We start from the raw sequence: 15,331 nt of genomic DNA, 5'->3' as shown, positions 1-15,331 counted from the left end.
TTGCTTGGGGTTCACTGAGCTTCTTGAATCTGTGGGTTTGTAGTTTTTGTCAAGTTTGGAAATTTTTCAGAAGTTTTTTTTTCTTCATACTCCCCCACTACCATTTTCAAAGTCCAATCACGTGTGTCCCAAAGTTGCTGATCCTGGTTTCATTTTTTTTTTTTCAATTTTTTTCTCTCTGATTCTATTTTGTATTCATTTCTACTGCTCCATTTTTCCCATTCACTGATTGTTTCCTTTGTAGCACCAAATCTGTGATTAATACAATCCAGTGTTTAAGTTGGATCTTTCTTATATCCTTCATTTCTCTCTTCATCATATGCATTTTCCCCTCTATCTCCTTGAACAAATGAAATTTATTTAGAAGAGCTAAATGAACATCCTTGTCTGTTCATTCTATTATCTATGTATTGCTGTGTTTGTTCCTATTGATTGATGTTTCTTCTGACAGTGGGTTATATTTTCTGGCTTTTTTGAATGCCTTTGTATGGAATGCAACATGTTACAAATTTTATATGGCTGAGCACCCAATTTTATATGCCTTTAAATATTATTGGGCATGCAATAATGTTATGTGCAATCAGTTTTAACCTTTCAAAGTTACATTAAGATTGGTAAGGGTGGGTCTAAAACAGCCTTTTATCGTAGGGCTAATTGGGCCCTGGTTTCCCAGGTGGCTCAGCGATAAAGAATCTGCATGCCAGTGTAGTAGACACAGGTTTGATCCCTGGGTTGGGAAGATCCCCTGGAGGATGATATGGCTACTCACTCCAGTATTCTTGCCTGGAGAACCCCATCAACAGAGGAGCCTGGCAGGCTATATAGTCCATGGGGTCGCAAAAGAGTCAGACACAACTGAACCACCAAATAACAACATTCTGGCCCCACTACTCAGGCAATATCTCCTAGGGACACTACCCAATACCTTGTGCATCAGAAGGTCCTTCCCTGCCTGGTGGTCACATTTTCCCTGGTAGTAATATAGTCCCAGCCCTATGTAAGTTTTAGGAATTGTTAAGCTTACTCCCTCCCTGTGATATGTTCTCCCACTGCTGGTATTTTCCATACACATCTGCACAAGTCAGCTCTCAGCCGAGACTTGGAAGATCTTTCTGCACATCTCTAGGGCTCACCTTCTCTTTCCACACCTCTAGTTTTTTGCCCTGGAAATTCTATTAATAGTCATCATAGTGGTTAGTGTTGTCAGTGGCTCAGTCGTCTCCGACTCTGCAACCCCATGGACTGCAGCCTGCCAGGGTACTCTGTCCATGGAATTCTCTAGGCAATAATGCTGGAGTGGGTTGCCATTCCCTTCTCCCAGGGGTCTTCCCAACCCAGGAATTGATCCCAGGTCTCTTGCATTGCAGGCAGATTCTTTACTGTCTGAGACACCAGAGAAGCCCAATAGTCATGATGGTGGCGGTCGTTTGGTGGCAGTTGCTAAATCGTGTCTGACTCTTGTGTCCCCATGGACTGTAGTGCACCAGGTTCCTCTGTCCATAGGATTCTCCAGGCAAGAATACTGGAGTGAGTTGCCATTTCCTTCTCCAGGGGATCTTCCCAACCTAGGGATGGAACCCGGGTCTCCTACACTGCAGGCAGCTTCTTTACCAACTGAGCTACCAGTGAAGCTACACTTCCTTCAAATCCAAGTCTATCTTCTCAGCCCAGCAGGACATCCCAGTTCGATTTAGATGCCTCCCCTGGCTCTGTAGCCTGAACCATAGTTGGGCTCCTCATTGTTCTCCTTATTGCAGGAATCACCATCCTGTGTTGCCTATTGTCCAATGTCTGAAATAATTGTGTTACATATATGTATATATGTGTGTATATTTGTATATATATGTCATTTTTCTTATTTTTTTAGGCAGGAGGGGTAATTCTGAGCTTTGTCACTCCATCATGTCCCAAAGCATGAATGTTAACTGTGCTCCTATCTCTCTATTCTCCATAGAGTGGTGAAGTGAAGGTGAAAGTGTTAGTTACTCAGTCATGTCTGACTCTTTTTGACTCCATGGACTGTAACCCGCCAGGCTCCTCTGTCCATGGAATTCTCCAAGCAAGAATACTGAAGTGGGTTGCCATGCCCTTCTCCAGGGGATCTTCCTGACCCAGGGATTGAACTCAGGTCTGCCACATTACAGGCAGTTCCTTTACCATCCAAGCCACCAGGGAAGCCCCCATGGAGTGATACTTACTGTCAACAGTTTAGTCACTGGGCAGAGCCAAGCACTTATATTCAAAACTTGAGCCCATGCTGGACCCTCGCTTCTCCTGGATCTTCTCCCTCACACACTTATGCTTGGCCAGAATCTCCCACCCAGCACTCCTCTGTTCTAAATGAAAACTCAGTCTCCACCTCTGGAGGCTGCATCCTCTTAATAAGCTACCCAGTGCCACTCCAGCTTTCTCTCCCAGCACAGGTAATTCTCGGAAGGAAAGAAGGCCCAGAGCATAGGCCAGAATCAAGTTAGACCTGCCAATGGTTCTTGGCAGTAGGCAATGCCAAGGGTAGGTTGTCAGTGTGGAAGACAGCAAGGGAGCAAGACCTAGGAACAAAAGGAAGTACTTGCCATATGGAAGCTTGGCAAGACACATCCTTTGAACCCAAGGAATTAATACCTGTTTAATAGCAAATTAATACCTGTTTAATAGCAAATATGAATGAGGCAGCCCAAAATGTACTGAATGCCCAAATGTGTGATACAAACAAGTCAAATTGGAGTTTAGAGGAGAGAACAAAGATGAGAGGACCTCTCTGAGGAGGTGTAATTTAAGCTGGATCTGGAAAGATAAGCAGGCTGACATTGGTGGACACGTAATCACCTGGAGGAGGAGTGATGTGAGCAAAACAGCAAGAAAAGGAAATGGTTTTGAGTAGAGGCTGACATGACAAGAGTCAAGTTTAGGGAAAATTGATATGGTCAAATGGTCTGAGTTGAAACAAACAAGAGGGAGACTGGAAATGAAGACAGCTCGAAGGCTGCTGGAGCAGCTCATGATGGAGGCAATAGGGCTCTACACCAGCATGGGAGCAGTGGGGTGGGGGAAAGAGGGAGAGGGGCAAGGCATCCCCAGATGGCAATCAAGGGTTTTGGTAATTAGTGTCAGACACGGGCTGAGGACAAGTGCTGTCTTTTCAAAATCGGTCCTTGAGCTCTTGAGTCAGTGAGTCACTCGCTCAGCCAAGATTTCCAACACCAACAACATGCCCCAGCAGGACACTAGGCTCCAAGACATATATAAACACAGACAGGACGCGTGCAATGTGATGGAGGACACAGACACCAGCAGAGTGTGCTTAGTCCCTCAGTCGTGTCCAACTCTTTGCAACCCCATGGACTGTAGCTTGCCAGGCTCCTCGGTTCATAGGATTCTCCAGGCAAGAATACTGGAGGGGGTTGCCATGCCCTCCTCCAGGGGATCTTCCTCACCCGGGGATCGAACCCAGGTCTCCTGCATTGCAGGTTAATTCTTTATTGTCTGAGCCATGATATTGCTGTGCAATCCACATCCAGGGTGAGGACCTCCAAGCTTCATTGCACACTCCAACAGTTACAGCATAGTCATAGTGTACCTGGTGCCCTGGTCTGTGGGTTTTCATTAACAAGTCATTCATGTGTACTACTGCACTAATGCATTCTATACATTATCAATTTAAAACAATTATTACAAAAGAATGAGATCTCATACATGTGAATGGAATTTCTAGAATTTGCTTCAGCACCCCCATGGCTTCTGCAGCTTACTTTGTGGACCTCTGCTCTAGACATCTTGCAAAGATCAGTTCAACCTCTGTGGCTGTGAGGGCAGCAATTACATCTCAGCATAACTTTAATGATTCTTATTTTTGGTTTTTTTTTGTGTAGACTGGCCTGTGGTTTACAGGAGATGAAGATATCAAAATTCCAGAAAATCCTCTTGAACCCCTGCCATTCAATAGGCAGGAGCATCTTATAGAGGTAATTACTGAGGTCTTTTTAAAAAAGTATATGTGGCACCATATCACGGTAACATTGATCAACTGTGTAATTAGTCTTAGACTCCATCCCCACCCCCTGTTTCTTTAATGTATTCCCAAAGTGCAGAGTTTAATATTCACCCACATGATACTAGTGGTTAAGAATCTGCCTGCCAATGCAGGAGACACAAGAGACTCAGGTTCAATCCCTGGGTCGGGAAGATCCCCTGTAGAAGGAAATGCCCAACCCATTCCAGTATTCTTGACTGGAAAATTCCATGGACAGAGGAGCCTGGTGGGCTACAGTCCATGGGGTCACAAAGAGTCAAACAAGACCGAGCAACTGAGTCCAAGGCAGCAGTACAGAGGAGTCTGGAGAGGAGGAGGCAGGGATCAAAATTTTAAACAGTCCTCCTGTTAACTCCCGTGTGATCTTGGACAGTATCCTTAAGCTCTCTGGGCTTCACTTTTCTCATCTAGCAAATCAGCTGTTATTGAGCATATTCTTCACTAAAGGTCCTTACAATTGTAAAAGCTTTGGATAAGAACTGCCTTTTACTAATATATGCCTTTGTTCATTTCTCTTTGATTTTGACTAACTCATGTAACATTCCAAGAGTTTGCATACCCACCAGATTATTATTATCATCAAAAATATCATCATCATTATTGGGTTGGCCAAAAAATTCATTTGGGCTTTTCATATCATGTTATGGTAAAGCCTAAACGAACACTTTGGCCGTTAACTTCTATCATTAACTTCTATACCTCAGGCCACAATAGTATATAAGATCTTAAAATCTGAAAACTATTCTGACTTCAATATAAATGTTAAAAATATGAAACTATATCCAACACAATCAAGTTCGATAAGATATGAGAAACATTGAATGGTAGGTTTAGACATGACAGCAAGCTATGTGTATTGATTAATCAATTCAGCCAGCCATTAGTGTAAAATTGCAATGCAAAATTGAACATGACTTGTTGTAACATGAAAGTGAGCAGTTCTCTTCCATTGGATGCATATTTCAAGCATCTCTGCTAGATGCTAGCAGGAGAGCAGGTGAAAGGAAAGGGTCAGGGAGTTACCAAAAAAGTTCAAAACATGAGGCTGGCAGTTGTGGGGCAGCTTTTTGTTTTGGTTGTTGTTGATTGTTTTATAACCCGAGGACTTAGTTCAATTCTCCTGTAAAGCTTTGGAAAGCATATCTATATATAAATAGGTTCTTCATTCTGTGGGAAGAGGCCAGTAGTCTGAATAGAATGTCAAGTACAAAGCACTTTCCTTTTCTGTGAGAAGTTGTTAGAAATGTCCATCACAGCAAAGCCTTTCAGTTGCTCACAGAGCTGCTGAAAGCAGGAGACAGCCTATGCTGGTCAGCCCTGAGGACTGCAAGGCAGGGAAGCCAGAGAGGCCTCTGGGTGCCAAGGAGGAATATGGCTCCCATCTGCTGCTACCCAAACTGCTGGAACAAAGTGTGTGGGGGAGGGTAGAGGCAGGACCACAAAGTCTGAAAAAGATGTGCTCTATGGAGCAGATTCACTGGAAAAGACCCTGATGCTGGGAAAGATTGTGGGCAGGAGGAAAAAGGGGCAAAGAGGATGAGATGGTTAAAGAGCATCACTTACTCAATAGAGAGTGAGTCTGAGCAAACTTGGTGAAGGACAGGCAAGCCTGGCATGCTGCAGTCCATGCGGTCGCAAAGAATCAGACATGACTTAGCAGCCGAACAATAATGGGGCAAAGGATGGCTGACAGATGTGTATGAGAGTGTGTGTGTAGTGTCCAGAGGACAGAAGGGAGTGGAATTTTCCATGCCTCTCTGTCCCACAGACTGGATGCTCAACATTACATAAATCTCAACACCCTTCAACTAGGACTAAAAGCACAGATGCCATGGCTGACAAGCTGTGAGGTCTTGATGGAGTTACCTAACCTCTCTGCCGTGGTTTTATTTTCATCCTTTGCTGCTGGGGTTGTTGTACAGCATGAGTTCAGATGTGTGGTCCTTTCGGAACAGTGATTGGCACACAGTACGCCCTATGTAAGTGTCAACTAAACAGAAGCTAACCACACTAACCCTACATGGTGAAACAACGCTTAATGGTTAACATCCTAAAGAAGTTGCACAAAGGGAAAACATAAAACAAAATAATAAATTTACTTTTTGGCCATTATTAGAATAGTAAAGACCAAATTGGGGGAAAACACCATAAAGAGGAATTCTAAGGGTCAGGATCCCTGGGCTGTGTTCCAATTCTGCCAGGAATCACTGTAGGACCTTGAACTGTAGGTTCTTTCACCTGCCAAGGCCTCTGCATCCTCTTAAGAGGGCTTAAGAAGAGGGCTTGACCTACAGTCTAGGGCCACACCCAGCTCTCCTGCTTTGTCACCTGTATTCTCTATGATCCAGGACTGACAGGGCTCCTGGAGATAGGTCATTATCACTGTTAATGAGTTCGGATGAGTCCCAGGCACTGGGGAAAAGGTCTCTTTACATCCGAGAAAGGATCCTTGAGGCAGGCCTGTGTTGCAGTCACATCCTTGTCTCCTGACAGTGACAGTGCACTTCCTTATAACTGATGAGGCTCAGCCACGTCCTGGCTCCCTAGCTGGCCACACAATACCAAGTGTTTTAACAAATCTACAGGGATATCCTGAGAAAAGGCAATTTAATTCATCTACTCAAATTCACACATTTTTTGGTCATAATCTCTTCTCCACATCTTCCATCATGAGAAGCTGATGATCTCACTAAAGCTGATGGCTCACCACAGTGAGCTCTAGGTCTTGTTTTTGCTGACTGTATACAGCTTCTCCATCTTTGGCTACAAAGAATGTAATCAATCTGTTTTTGGACATCGGATGATGTCCATGTGTAGAGCTGTCTCTTGAGTTGTTGAAAGAGGGTGTTTGCTATGACCAGTGCATTCTTTTGGCAAAACTCTGTTAGCCTTTGGCCTACTACATTTTGTACTCCAAGGCCAAACTTATCTGTTGCTCCAAATATCTCTTGACTTTCTATTTTTGTATTCCAATCCCCTCTGATGAAAAAGACATTTTTTTTAATGTTAGTTCTAGAAGGTCTTGTAGGTCTTCATAGAATCCAGTTAACTTCAGCTTCTTCAGCATCAGTGATTGGGGCATAGACTTGGATTACTGTGATGTTGAATGGTTTGCCTTGGAAATGAACTGAGATCATTCTGTCATTTTTGAGATTGCACCCAAGTACTGCATTAGGAACTCTTTTGTTGATTATGAGTGCAGCTCCATTTCTTCTAAGGGATTCTTGCCTACAGTAGTAGATATAATGATCATCTGAATTAAATTCATCCATTCCCATCCATTTTAGTTCACTGACTCCTAAAATGTCGATGTTCACTCTTGCCATTTCTGTTTGACCACTTCCAGTTTACCTTGGAATTTACAATTGACTTAACATTCCAGTTTCCTATGCAATATCATAGTTTACAGCATCACTTTTTTTCACCACCCAACACATCCATAACTGGGCGTCATTTCCACTTTGGTGCAGCCTCTTCATTCTTTCTGAAGCTATTTCTCCTCTCTTCCCCAGGAGCATGTTGGACACCTACCGACCTGGTGCAAGGGCTGGTTTCATTTTCTGGTGCCATTTCTTTTGCCTTTTCCTACTGTTTATGGGGTTCAGAAATACTGAAGTAGTCTTCCATTTCCCCCTACAGTGGACCTTGGACTATTACCATTTGTTGAAGCCAGGCTTGTGTTTTGAAATACTATCTATTTGCTAACAAATCCCAAGAGTCTTATTTTGACCCCCAACCTGTCTCCCAAACATGAGACTCCTAAACAGAGCTGCTTATTGGACCTCTCCACGTGGATGTTCTAGTAGACATTTCAAACTTACTGCATCCGAGTCTGAGTCCTGACCCCCATCTCCCCACCCTACTGCCCTGCCCTCACCCAGAGCCCACTCCCTCTTGGTCAGTGGACATTCTGACCTTTCTATTGGTCAGGCCAAAACCCTAGAGTCATCCCCAGTTCTTTTCCTTTTTTTCTTTCCAAACTCTCACAGCCGATCCTTTAGGAAGCCTTGGTAGTTCTACCATCAAAACCCAGGGTTGATTGGTTCCAGGACTGGCTGTTGGCAGAATTATCCTGTAGGACTGAGAACTGCAGCTCCGAGAGGCTGCCTATTGTTCCCTGCCACATGGCCTTTTTACAGTGTGAGATTTGCTTCTTCACCAGCAGGAGAGCATCTCACTGGCTTCAAATCTCTAGTCTCTTCCTTAAGACCTTCCTTAAAAAGAGTCCTTTTTAAAAAACACCTCACATGATTAAATCAGGACCCAAGTTTGGGGTCTCTTTTGATTAACTCAAAACCCACTGATTAAGTACCTTAATTGTCTGCAGAATCTCTTTGCCTTCATTCCTGGGAATGACTTTCTCATCACATTTAAGATCCCTCACACTCAAGGGGAAGGGGTTATACAAGATATTTATTCAAGGGAGTACTCCAAGGGGCAGGAAACTTCAAAGCCTTCTTAGAATTCTTCCCATAAAAACATTTTAAATGATCTTAAGAATATAGCAGGCCTTACCTTTTTTACATGTTTCATCCACTGATTTAAAATCAAGCCTGTGTAGTTAGAGAAGGAGTTCACATATCAGTTCACTTTATTTTTTCACATCTTCCTTCAATATATCATATTCAGCCTCTTTGTTAATAAAAATAATGTGTTGCACCTACATAGCATTTTCAAGAGCATTTCAGTGGAAATAATACTGAAGGTCAAGAATTCATATGAAAGAAATGGAAGATAAGTATGAAAGGACAATGCCATGGTTATCTATCTGTGTCAACACCCTTCTACCCCATGTCCTGCTGGAAATCCCTGAGGACTTCCAATGACAAGTGGGAAGAGGAAATAAATACAAGGTCCTGAAGGAACCCAAAAGCTGGATCATGACTCTTGAAAAATCTAAGGCTGCCTGACCATCTGAGCCTGGCTCTGTGCCTGCTTACAGCAAATACTCAGTAAACTTATGATTAAGATAGGACTGAATGATTGAGCTTGCAGAGCCCATTGACCTCAAAAATTCTTTTCTGCTTCATAGCATAACTTTAGTTTATGCTATGAAGTTTAGTTTGTGTTATGCTTTAGACTTCAGTGTTTTCCTATTAAAGTTATTTTTATTTAAATTTGGATTAGATTTGTCAAATATCAGGAATTTATTTTACCAATTCATCATGGATGTATAATTGAATTTGCTAATAGTTGTAAGGATTGCTAGTAATAAAGAATGACATGATGTGTGCAACAGATAGCTAGTGGGAAGCTGCTGTGTAGTATAGGGAGCTCAGCTTGGTGCTCTGTGATGACCTAGAGGAGTGGGATGGAGGGGTCGGAGGGAGGCTCAAGAGAGAGGGCATACAGCTGACTCACATTGTTGAACAGAAGAAACAACACAAAGTTGTAAAGCAATTATACTCCAATTAAAAAAAATTTTTTTAAAGAATGACATGCTATCTCTAGATCTAGATTCTTGCTTCTCAAAGTGTAAGTCAGAACCAGCAGTTTTGGAATCACCTAGGGGCTGGCTAAACATAAAGAAACTTAGGCCATCTACTAAACATCCAGAAAAGAAAGAAAGAAAATGTGAAAGTCGCTCAATTGTGTCCGACTCTTTGTGACCCAGAATACTGGAGTGGGTAGCATTTCCCTTCTCCAAGGGATCTTCCCAGCCCAGGGATCAAACCCAGTTCTCCCACATTGCAGGCAGATTCTTTCCCAACTGAGCCATAAGGGAAGCCCAAGAATACTGGAGTAGGTAGCCTATCCTTTCTCCAGGGTATCTTCCCGACCCAGGAATCGAACGGGGGTCTCCCACAAACATCCAGAACCATCTACTTAATTAGAGTCTACATTTTTAAAAGGTTACTAAGCACACATGTTTGAGAAGAGCCAGCTGCTTCCCAGAACAGAAGTCCCTAGATATTTAAGTGTGGCCTGTGTGTCCCAGGGTTTGGCCTGGGCTTTGCCAGGCCCCAGAGGATGATATTAGATCCCCAAGCACCAACTCTGCTGTCAAATGCATGAGACAATGCGTCTAGAACTGACTAGAAGCTCAGTCATTCAGGATGTGGGAGAGACTTGCTGAAAAAGCTGGTATTCATTGATAAGCACACTCTTCCTCTGTGAGAGTCCTCACTGGAAGGAGTCGCATTGCATCAACAGGTTAGGGAGTTCAGAGTCAAGTGGCTGAAACAAGGAGGCTAATGGCTGGAGTCCCAGTGGCTCTGGGCATTGTGCCCTCCCTTCTCCCACTTCCCACAGAGAGGGATGTACCAGAAGCTTCATGATTGGAAGTCAGGGCCAGTGTGTCAGGATGGAGTTGAGGATGGACAGAAAGGTCCTTGCTCTCTTTTTCTACCTAATACGCACCACTTTAATCAGCACATGCCTCTTGTCTGTCTCTTCAAGCCCATGGACTGTAGCTCACCGGGCTCCTCTATCCATGGGATTCTCCAGGCAAGAATAGTGGAGTGGGTTGCCATCTCCCACTCCAGGGGATCTTCCTGACCCAGGGATCAAACCTTCATCTCTTGTGTCTCCTGTATATACATACACACACACACACACACACACACACACACACACACACACGAATATTTGTCTTCCTCTTTCTGACTTACTTCATTCTGTCTAATAGGCTCTAGGTTCACCCACCTCATTAGAACATCAGAATTTTTAGAGCCCTACTTTTTTTAAAAAAATATTTAGCTTACTTTTCAGTTAATACCATTCATTACATGTTAGTTTTAATAATTCAGTCCTCAGAAAATGACCTTATTCCAAAACTCCTGGAGAGATTCTTCATTGTCTGTGCATCCACTGTCTACCCGATGGTTTGCATTTTCCCTCTGGCTGAAATTCTTTTTTGTGTGACAGTTTTTCTTTAGGTTGTTTGCTGACTGCGAGAAGGTTCCACCCCAGCTTGACTACACACAGATGCTGCTTTATTTTGCTTGCCATCCAGACAGTACAGAAGGGGTCTACAGGGCCCTCAGCGTAGCCATTGGGACTCACGTCTTCCAGCCAATTGAAATGCCTCATCCTGTTGCAGCAAAGGTAATTGTGTTCCAGAAATGGACTAGCGTTGGGGTCTGGAGGGGATCCCAGAAGATTCTGAACTTTTCCTCACACAATGCTTTACTAGGTCTTGGATAGACTTGGCCATACTCAGTTGAATTAGATCTTGGGGCCAACTCTGAAAAAAAAAAAATGCTTTGGTAGTGAAATCCAAAATTTGCTCAAAGTTTCTTGGTGGAACCAAAATTGCTCTGTCAGGGACAGTCTTTATTTTGCATGAAGTGCTAATCCTGATAAATGAGAATGAACTGGGTATTAATCCAGGCTGTTTGTCACACTATGTGGAAATTCTATGTAAAACAAGTTCAACCTTCGAACATATACCACAGATTTGTAACACTTGATAGAGTTTTAGGCCCAAACTTGGCCACCTAAGATGCATGGGCAATCTTTGTGTCACCTGCCTCCAGGGACAGAAAACCTTAATGTGCAGTAAAACCTCACAACCCACCATAGATTTATAAAGGGTTAACATTCCCTGACTTTGGTGGGGGGCAGGGTGGATAGAAAAGTCTCAGAACAGAGGACTGACTTATGAGGTGCCTGCTGGTCTGACTTTTTAGTCTGCAGCAGACCTTGTGAGGTGAGCTGTGGCCCTCATAGTGGAACGCTTTCCTCTGTTCTTCTTTGTGGACACGGAGGGCAGAGGGCTACTATGTGTCCAGACTCCTCAGATTTCCCAGCCACAGTTCTTTTCCTTTCACAGAAAAAATACGCTGGGTTCTCTGAGTGAAAATGGGAAGCTCCTGTGATAGCTTTCACATCCCAAAAGACATAGATAGACCCTCTCATCTCCAAATGTCAGCCCTGGGCAAATGGCCAGGAGGAACTCCTACCCCTTCTATCAGAACCAGGCTGAGGCTGGACTATTGTCTAGGAAGCTGACAGCTCAGGGCTCTTCACCCCAATGCTCTGTCAATGGAGCATTAACACTGACTCAATAACACAAAGTTCGGCAACGAGTTGTTATTCCCACTCGAGAATGCTGTCTTCTTAGACCATAGGAGGACCACTTACATTTTCCCAAATAAATGACAAGCCAGATGTAGTCTGCCTTCACTTGGGACTCCTTTTGCCACTTTCCCAGGGCTTCCCAGGTGACGCTAGTGATACAGACTCTGCCTGCCAATGTAGGAGACATAAGAGACAGAGATGCTGCAGGTTTGATCCCTGGGTTGATGCTGTGGAGGAGGAAATGGCAAGCCACTCCAGTATTTTTGTCTGTGAAATCCCATGGACAGAGGAGTCTGGCAGGCTACAGTCCATGGGGTCACAAAGAGTTGGACATGACTGAAATGACTTAGCACGTGCACACACACAGGGATGTCTCTGCATTTCTGTATGGATTGGGCCTCCTTCACCCATCTCTGGCATGGATCATGACCTGCCTTGAGGTCTCTATGAAATGTCTGTCCTCTAGGAGACCTTCCCTGACCTGCAGTGGTGGCAGCACCCTGCCTGTGTTCCCATAGCTCCCTGCACTTCTTCCCTCACAGTAACCCTCACAGACAATTGCTTTATGTGGTCAGCTTCCATTCTGCCCTGGTGGTCAGGGAAGGGCCATCTCTCTTGTTCTGCATCCCCAAACCTGCATTCCTGAACCTGAATTACTGCTATAGAGCTCAGTAAATACATTTCATTGAGTGGAACAATCAGTTAACTCACTATTAGCTTTGTAAATTATACCCTTTGTGTAGTCCTGTGATCTACAAGGGTTACAAATCCAGTTGCCCATACCCATACAGGGCTTCCCTGGTGGCTCAGACTGTAAAGAATTTCCCTGCAATGCAGGAGACCCAGGTTCAATTCCTAGGTCAGGAAGGTCCCCTGGAGAAGGAAATGGCTACCCACTCTTCTTGCCTGGAAGATCTCATGGACAGAGGAGACAACTGAGTGACTGACACTTCGCTTTCACCATACAAGAAAGAATGGGAGGACGAGGGAATGATGGCCCAAACATGGAGGGAACACAGAATAAAAGACAGATTAGCATGAGGCCTTACTGATCCAAAGAGAGGTCTGTGCCTTCTTTTTTGCCCCCTCTGTGTCTTTGCTCTTGCCGTTCCCTCCACCTGGAGCACCTGCCAGCTCATCTGGTTCAAGAGGTTCAAGGCCTCTCCAGTATTCGAGGCCTATTTCCTACACCAGCTCATTCATGAAGCTCCCCCTGACACACTGACCACTCCCTCACCTGGGCCCCATTTATATCCAGATCCTCTCTGGCAAGACTGAGAACCATCCCACATACCCAGGCATTTATTCAATTACTTATCCAGCACCTTGGTGACTTTGGAACTACCCTTGACCTGGGGATAAGGCAAGTAAAGTGAAGGCTAAATCAAATGGTGATGAATGCCACAGATGAAAAAGAAGATAGGGAAAAATACAGGAGTTTGGGAAGGAGTTGCCGTGTTGAATAGGGTCTTCACAGAAGGTGTCTCTGTGCAAAGACATATAGGCAAAGGCCCAGAGAGGTAAGCGAGAGAGCCTTGCAGATAGACCTCTGGAGGAAGAGCATTTAAATGAAGACTTCAATGGATGCAAAAGACCTCATGTGGGGCCATGCCTGGTGCATCCCAAAGAACCTCAAGTCAGCACTTGCAGAGCACTGAGCTGGAGGAGAGCAGCAGGAAAGGACAGTGATGAGGAGAGGACTCTGAGGGTCCCTGAAGGACCTTGGCTTTGGCTGTGCCAAGAGATGAGATGAGAAGGCACTGGAGCAGGGTCATTTCATTTGAAATGGATGCCCATATAGAACAGACTGTAGGGAGCACAGGAGGGAAGCAAGACTAGTAATGCAAGCAGGGAGTGGTTTATCTATTGACTCCTACTTCTGTTATTTCCACTGTGCACTGGAGACAACTTGTTACCCCTCTTTGCGTCCTCTAAAGTAGCAAGTGCTCAGCAATGCACATAACAAGTTCTCCATGTGTGTTGGTAAAAGGGAAGAAAGAGAAGAAGAGAGAAGGAAGGGGTGGACTCCCATCTCTGAAGCAGAGAGGAGGAGAGCAGACATTCAAGAGGCAGAAAAAATAGCAGATTTGGAGGCTGCACTGCTGCTGCTAAGTCGCATCAGTCGTGTCCGACTCTGTGCGACCCCATAGACGGCAGCCCACCAGGCTCCTCCATCTCTGGGATTCTCCAGGCAAGAATACTGGAGTGGGTTGCCATTTCCTTCTCCCGGAGGCTGCACTGAGTCACCAGAAAAACCAGGAAAAGGCAGCCTATGCTAGAAGAGTTGCCATAGCAACAGACAGCTGTCTGGATGGGTAGCACCCAGGCCAGCTACCACCAGCACTGTAAGAGGCTGCATCCCTTCTGGCCTTGACCCCAGAGCTAGTGCTCGCCCAGGAAGCAGCTCCCTGGGTTACTTCTCTTAAGAACTCTTTTAAAGTCCAAGGACACTGTGCAACAATTCTCCCACAACCGCTGCACAGCAGCAAAGAAACCAGGGTGGGGGCAGGTCTGTCACATGCCACATGCACAGGCATGCTCCTGGCTGGGAGTGAAGCATAGGAGCCTTTGGCATACAGGACCCATCGCCTCCCCCATTCTTGCCTCCTCCTAGCTCTCACCATCCTGCCTCCAATTATCCTGCTGCCTCTCTGTGCCCTTTCCAACTGTGTTCTGGTTTCCTGGGCAACCTGATCCCAGGAAGTTAAAATGAGCCTGCTCAGAAACAATGCCTGTAACAGGTTAACAGTTCTGTGTTTACTCCCAAGACATTTAATCAGATCTCAGTTTTTGCTTTCCAAATAAACAACTGGAAATCTCCCTGATGTTTCATTCTTCCTCACTGTATTCTTCCTTACACGCTGGCTTAGTCAGTGTGGCACAGACCTCCTGTTTATATCCACAGCTTCTTTGGGTAGTTTAAAGAAGCTCGAGAGCCAAGCACTCATGACCAGGCACTAGTTAATGTGAAACATCAAAGAAGTTGATGTTTGTTCATCCTGGCCTGTGGGATTCGGGGTTATGATATTGGAATTTAGTAAATTGTGAGCTTGAACTGCCCACGTTTTGAGAGTCTTGTTAAAGCATCTTGACAGGTGGGTTGAGGCCTTGGGGTTCAAATAACTTAAACGTTCCTCCCATTCTGCTCTTTGATGCTTTGTTTACATTAGTCTGGAGGACTGACCTTCTGTTCTGCTTCTGAGATGTGGGGAACTAAACAGATTGAATGGTAGAAGTTCACACTCAGGCACCATTCTGAAGACATGTTGCTGGGAGTCC

General features: G+C 44.7%; 1 protein-coding gene across 1 annotated transcript in view; it reads left to right on the top strand.

Annotated features, from left to right (window-relative positions):
* The window catches only part of SPEF2 (sperm flagellar 2), a 195,311-nt gene that overhangs the window by 165,729 nt on the left and 14,251 nt on the right, over positions 1-15,331 (top strand). The window contains exons 30-31 of the mRNA XM_052659101.1: positions 3,870-3,962; positions 10,898-11,077. Coding sequence (XP_052515061.1) covers positions 3,870-3,962; positions 10,898-11,077 — 273 coding nt within the window. The remainder of the gene's footprint in view (positions 1-3,869; positions 3,963-10,897; positions 11,078-15,331) is intronic.

This window comes from Budorcas taxicolor, chromosome 20 (genome assembly GCF_023091745.1).
Source record: "Budorcas taxicolor isolate Tak-1 chromosome 20, Takin1.1, whole genome shotgun sequence".
Lineage (NCBI taxonomy): Eukaryota > Metazoa > Chordata > Mammalia > Artiodactyla > Bovidae > Budorcas > Budorcas taxicolor.
The sequence above is the reverse complement of the archived record's forward strand: the minus strand, read 5'-3'. Positions and strand labels throughout refer to the sequence as shown.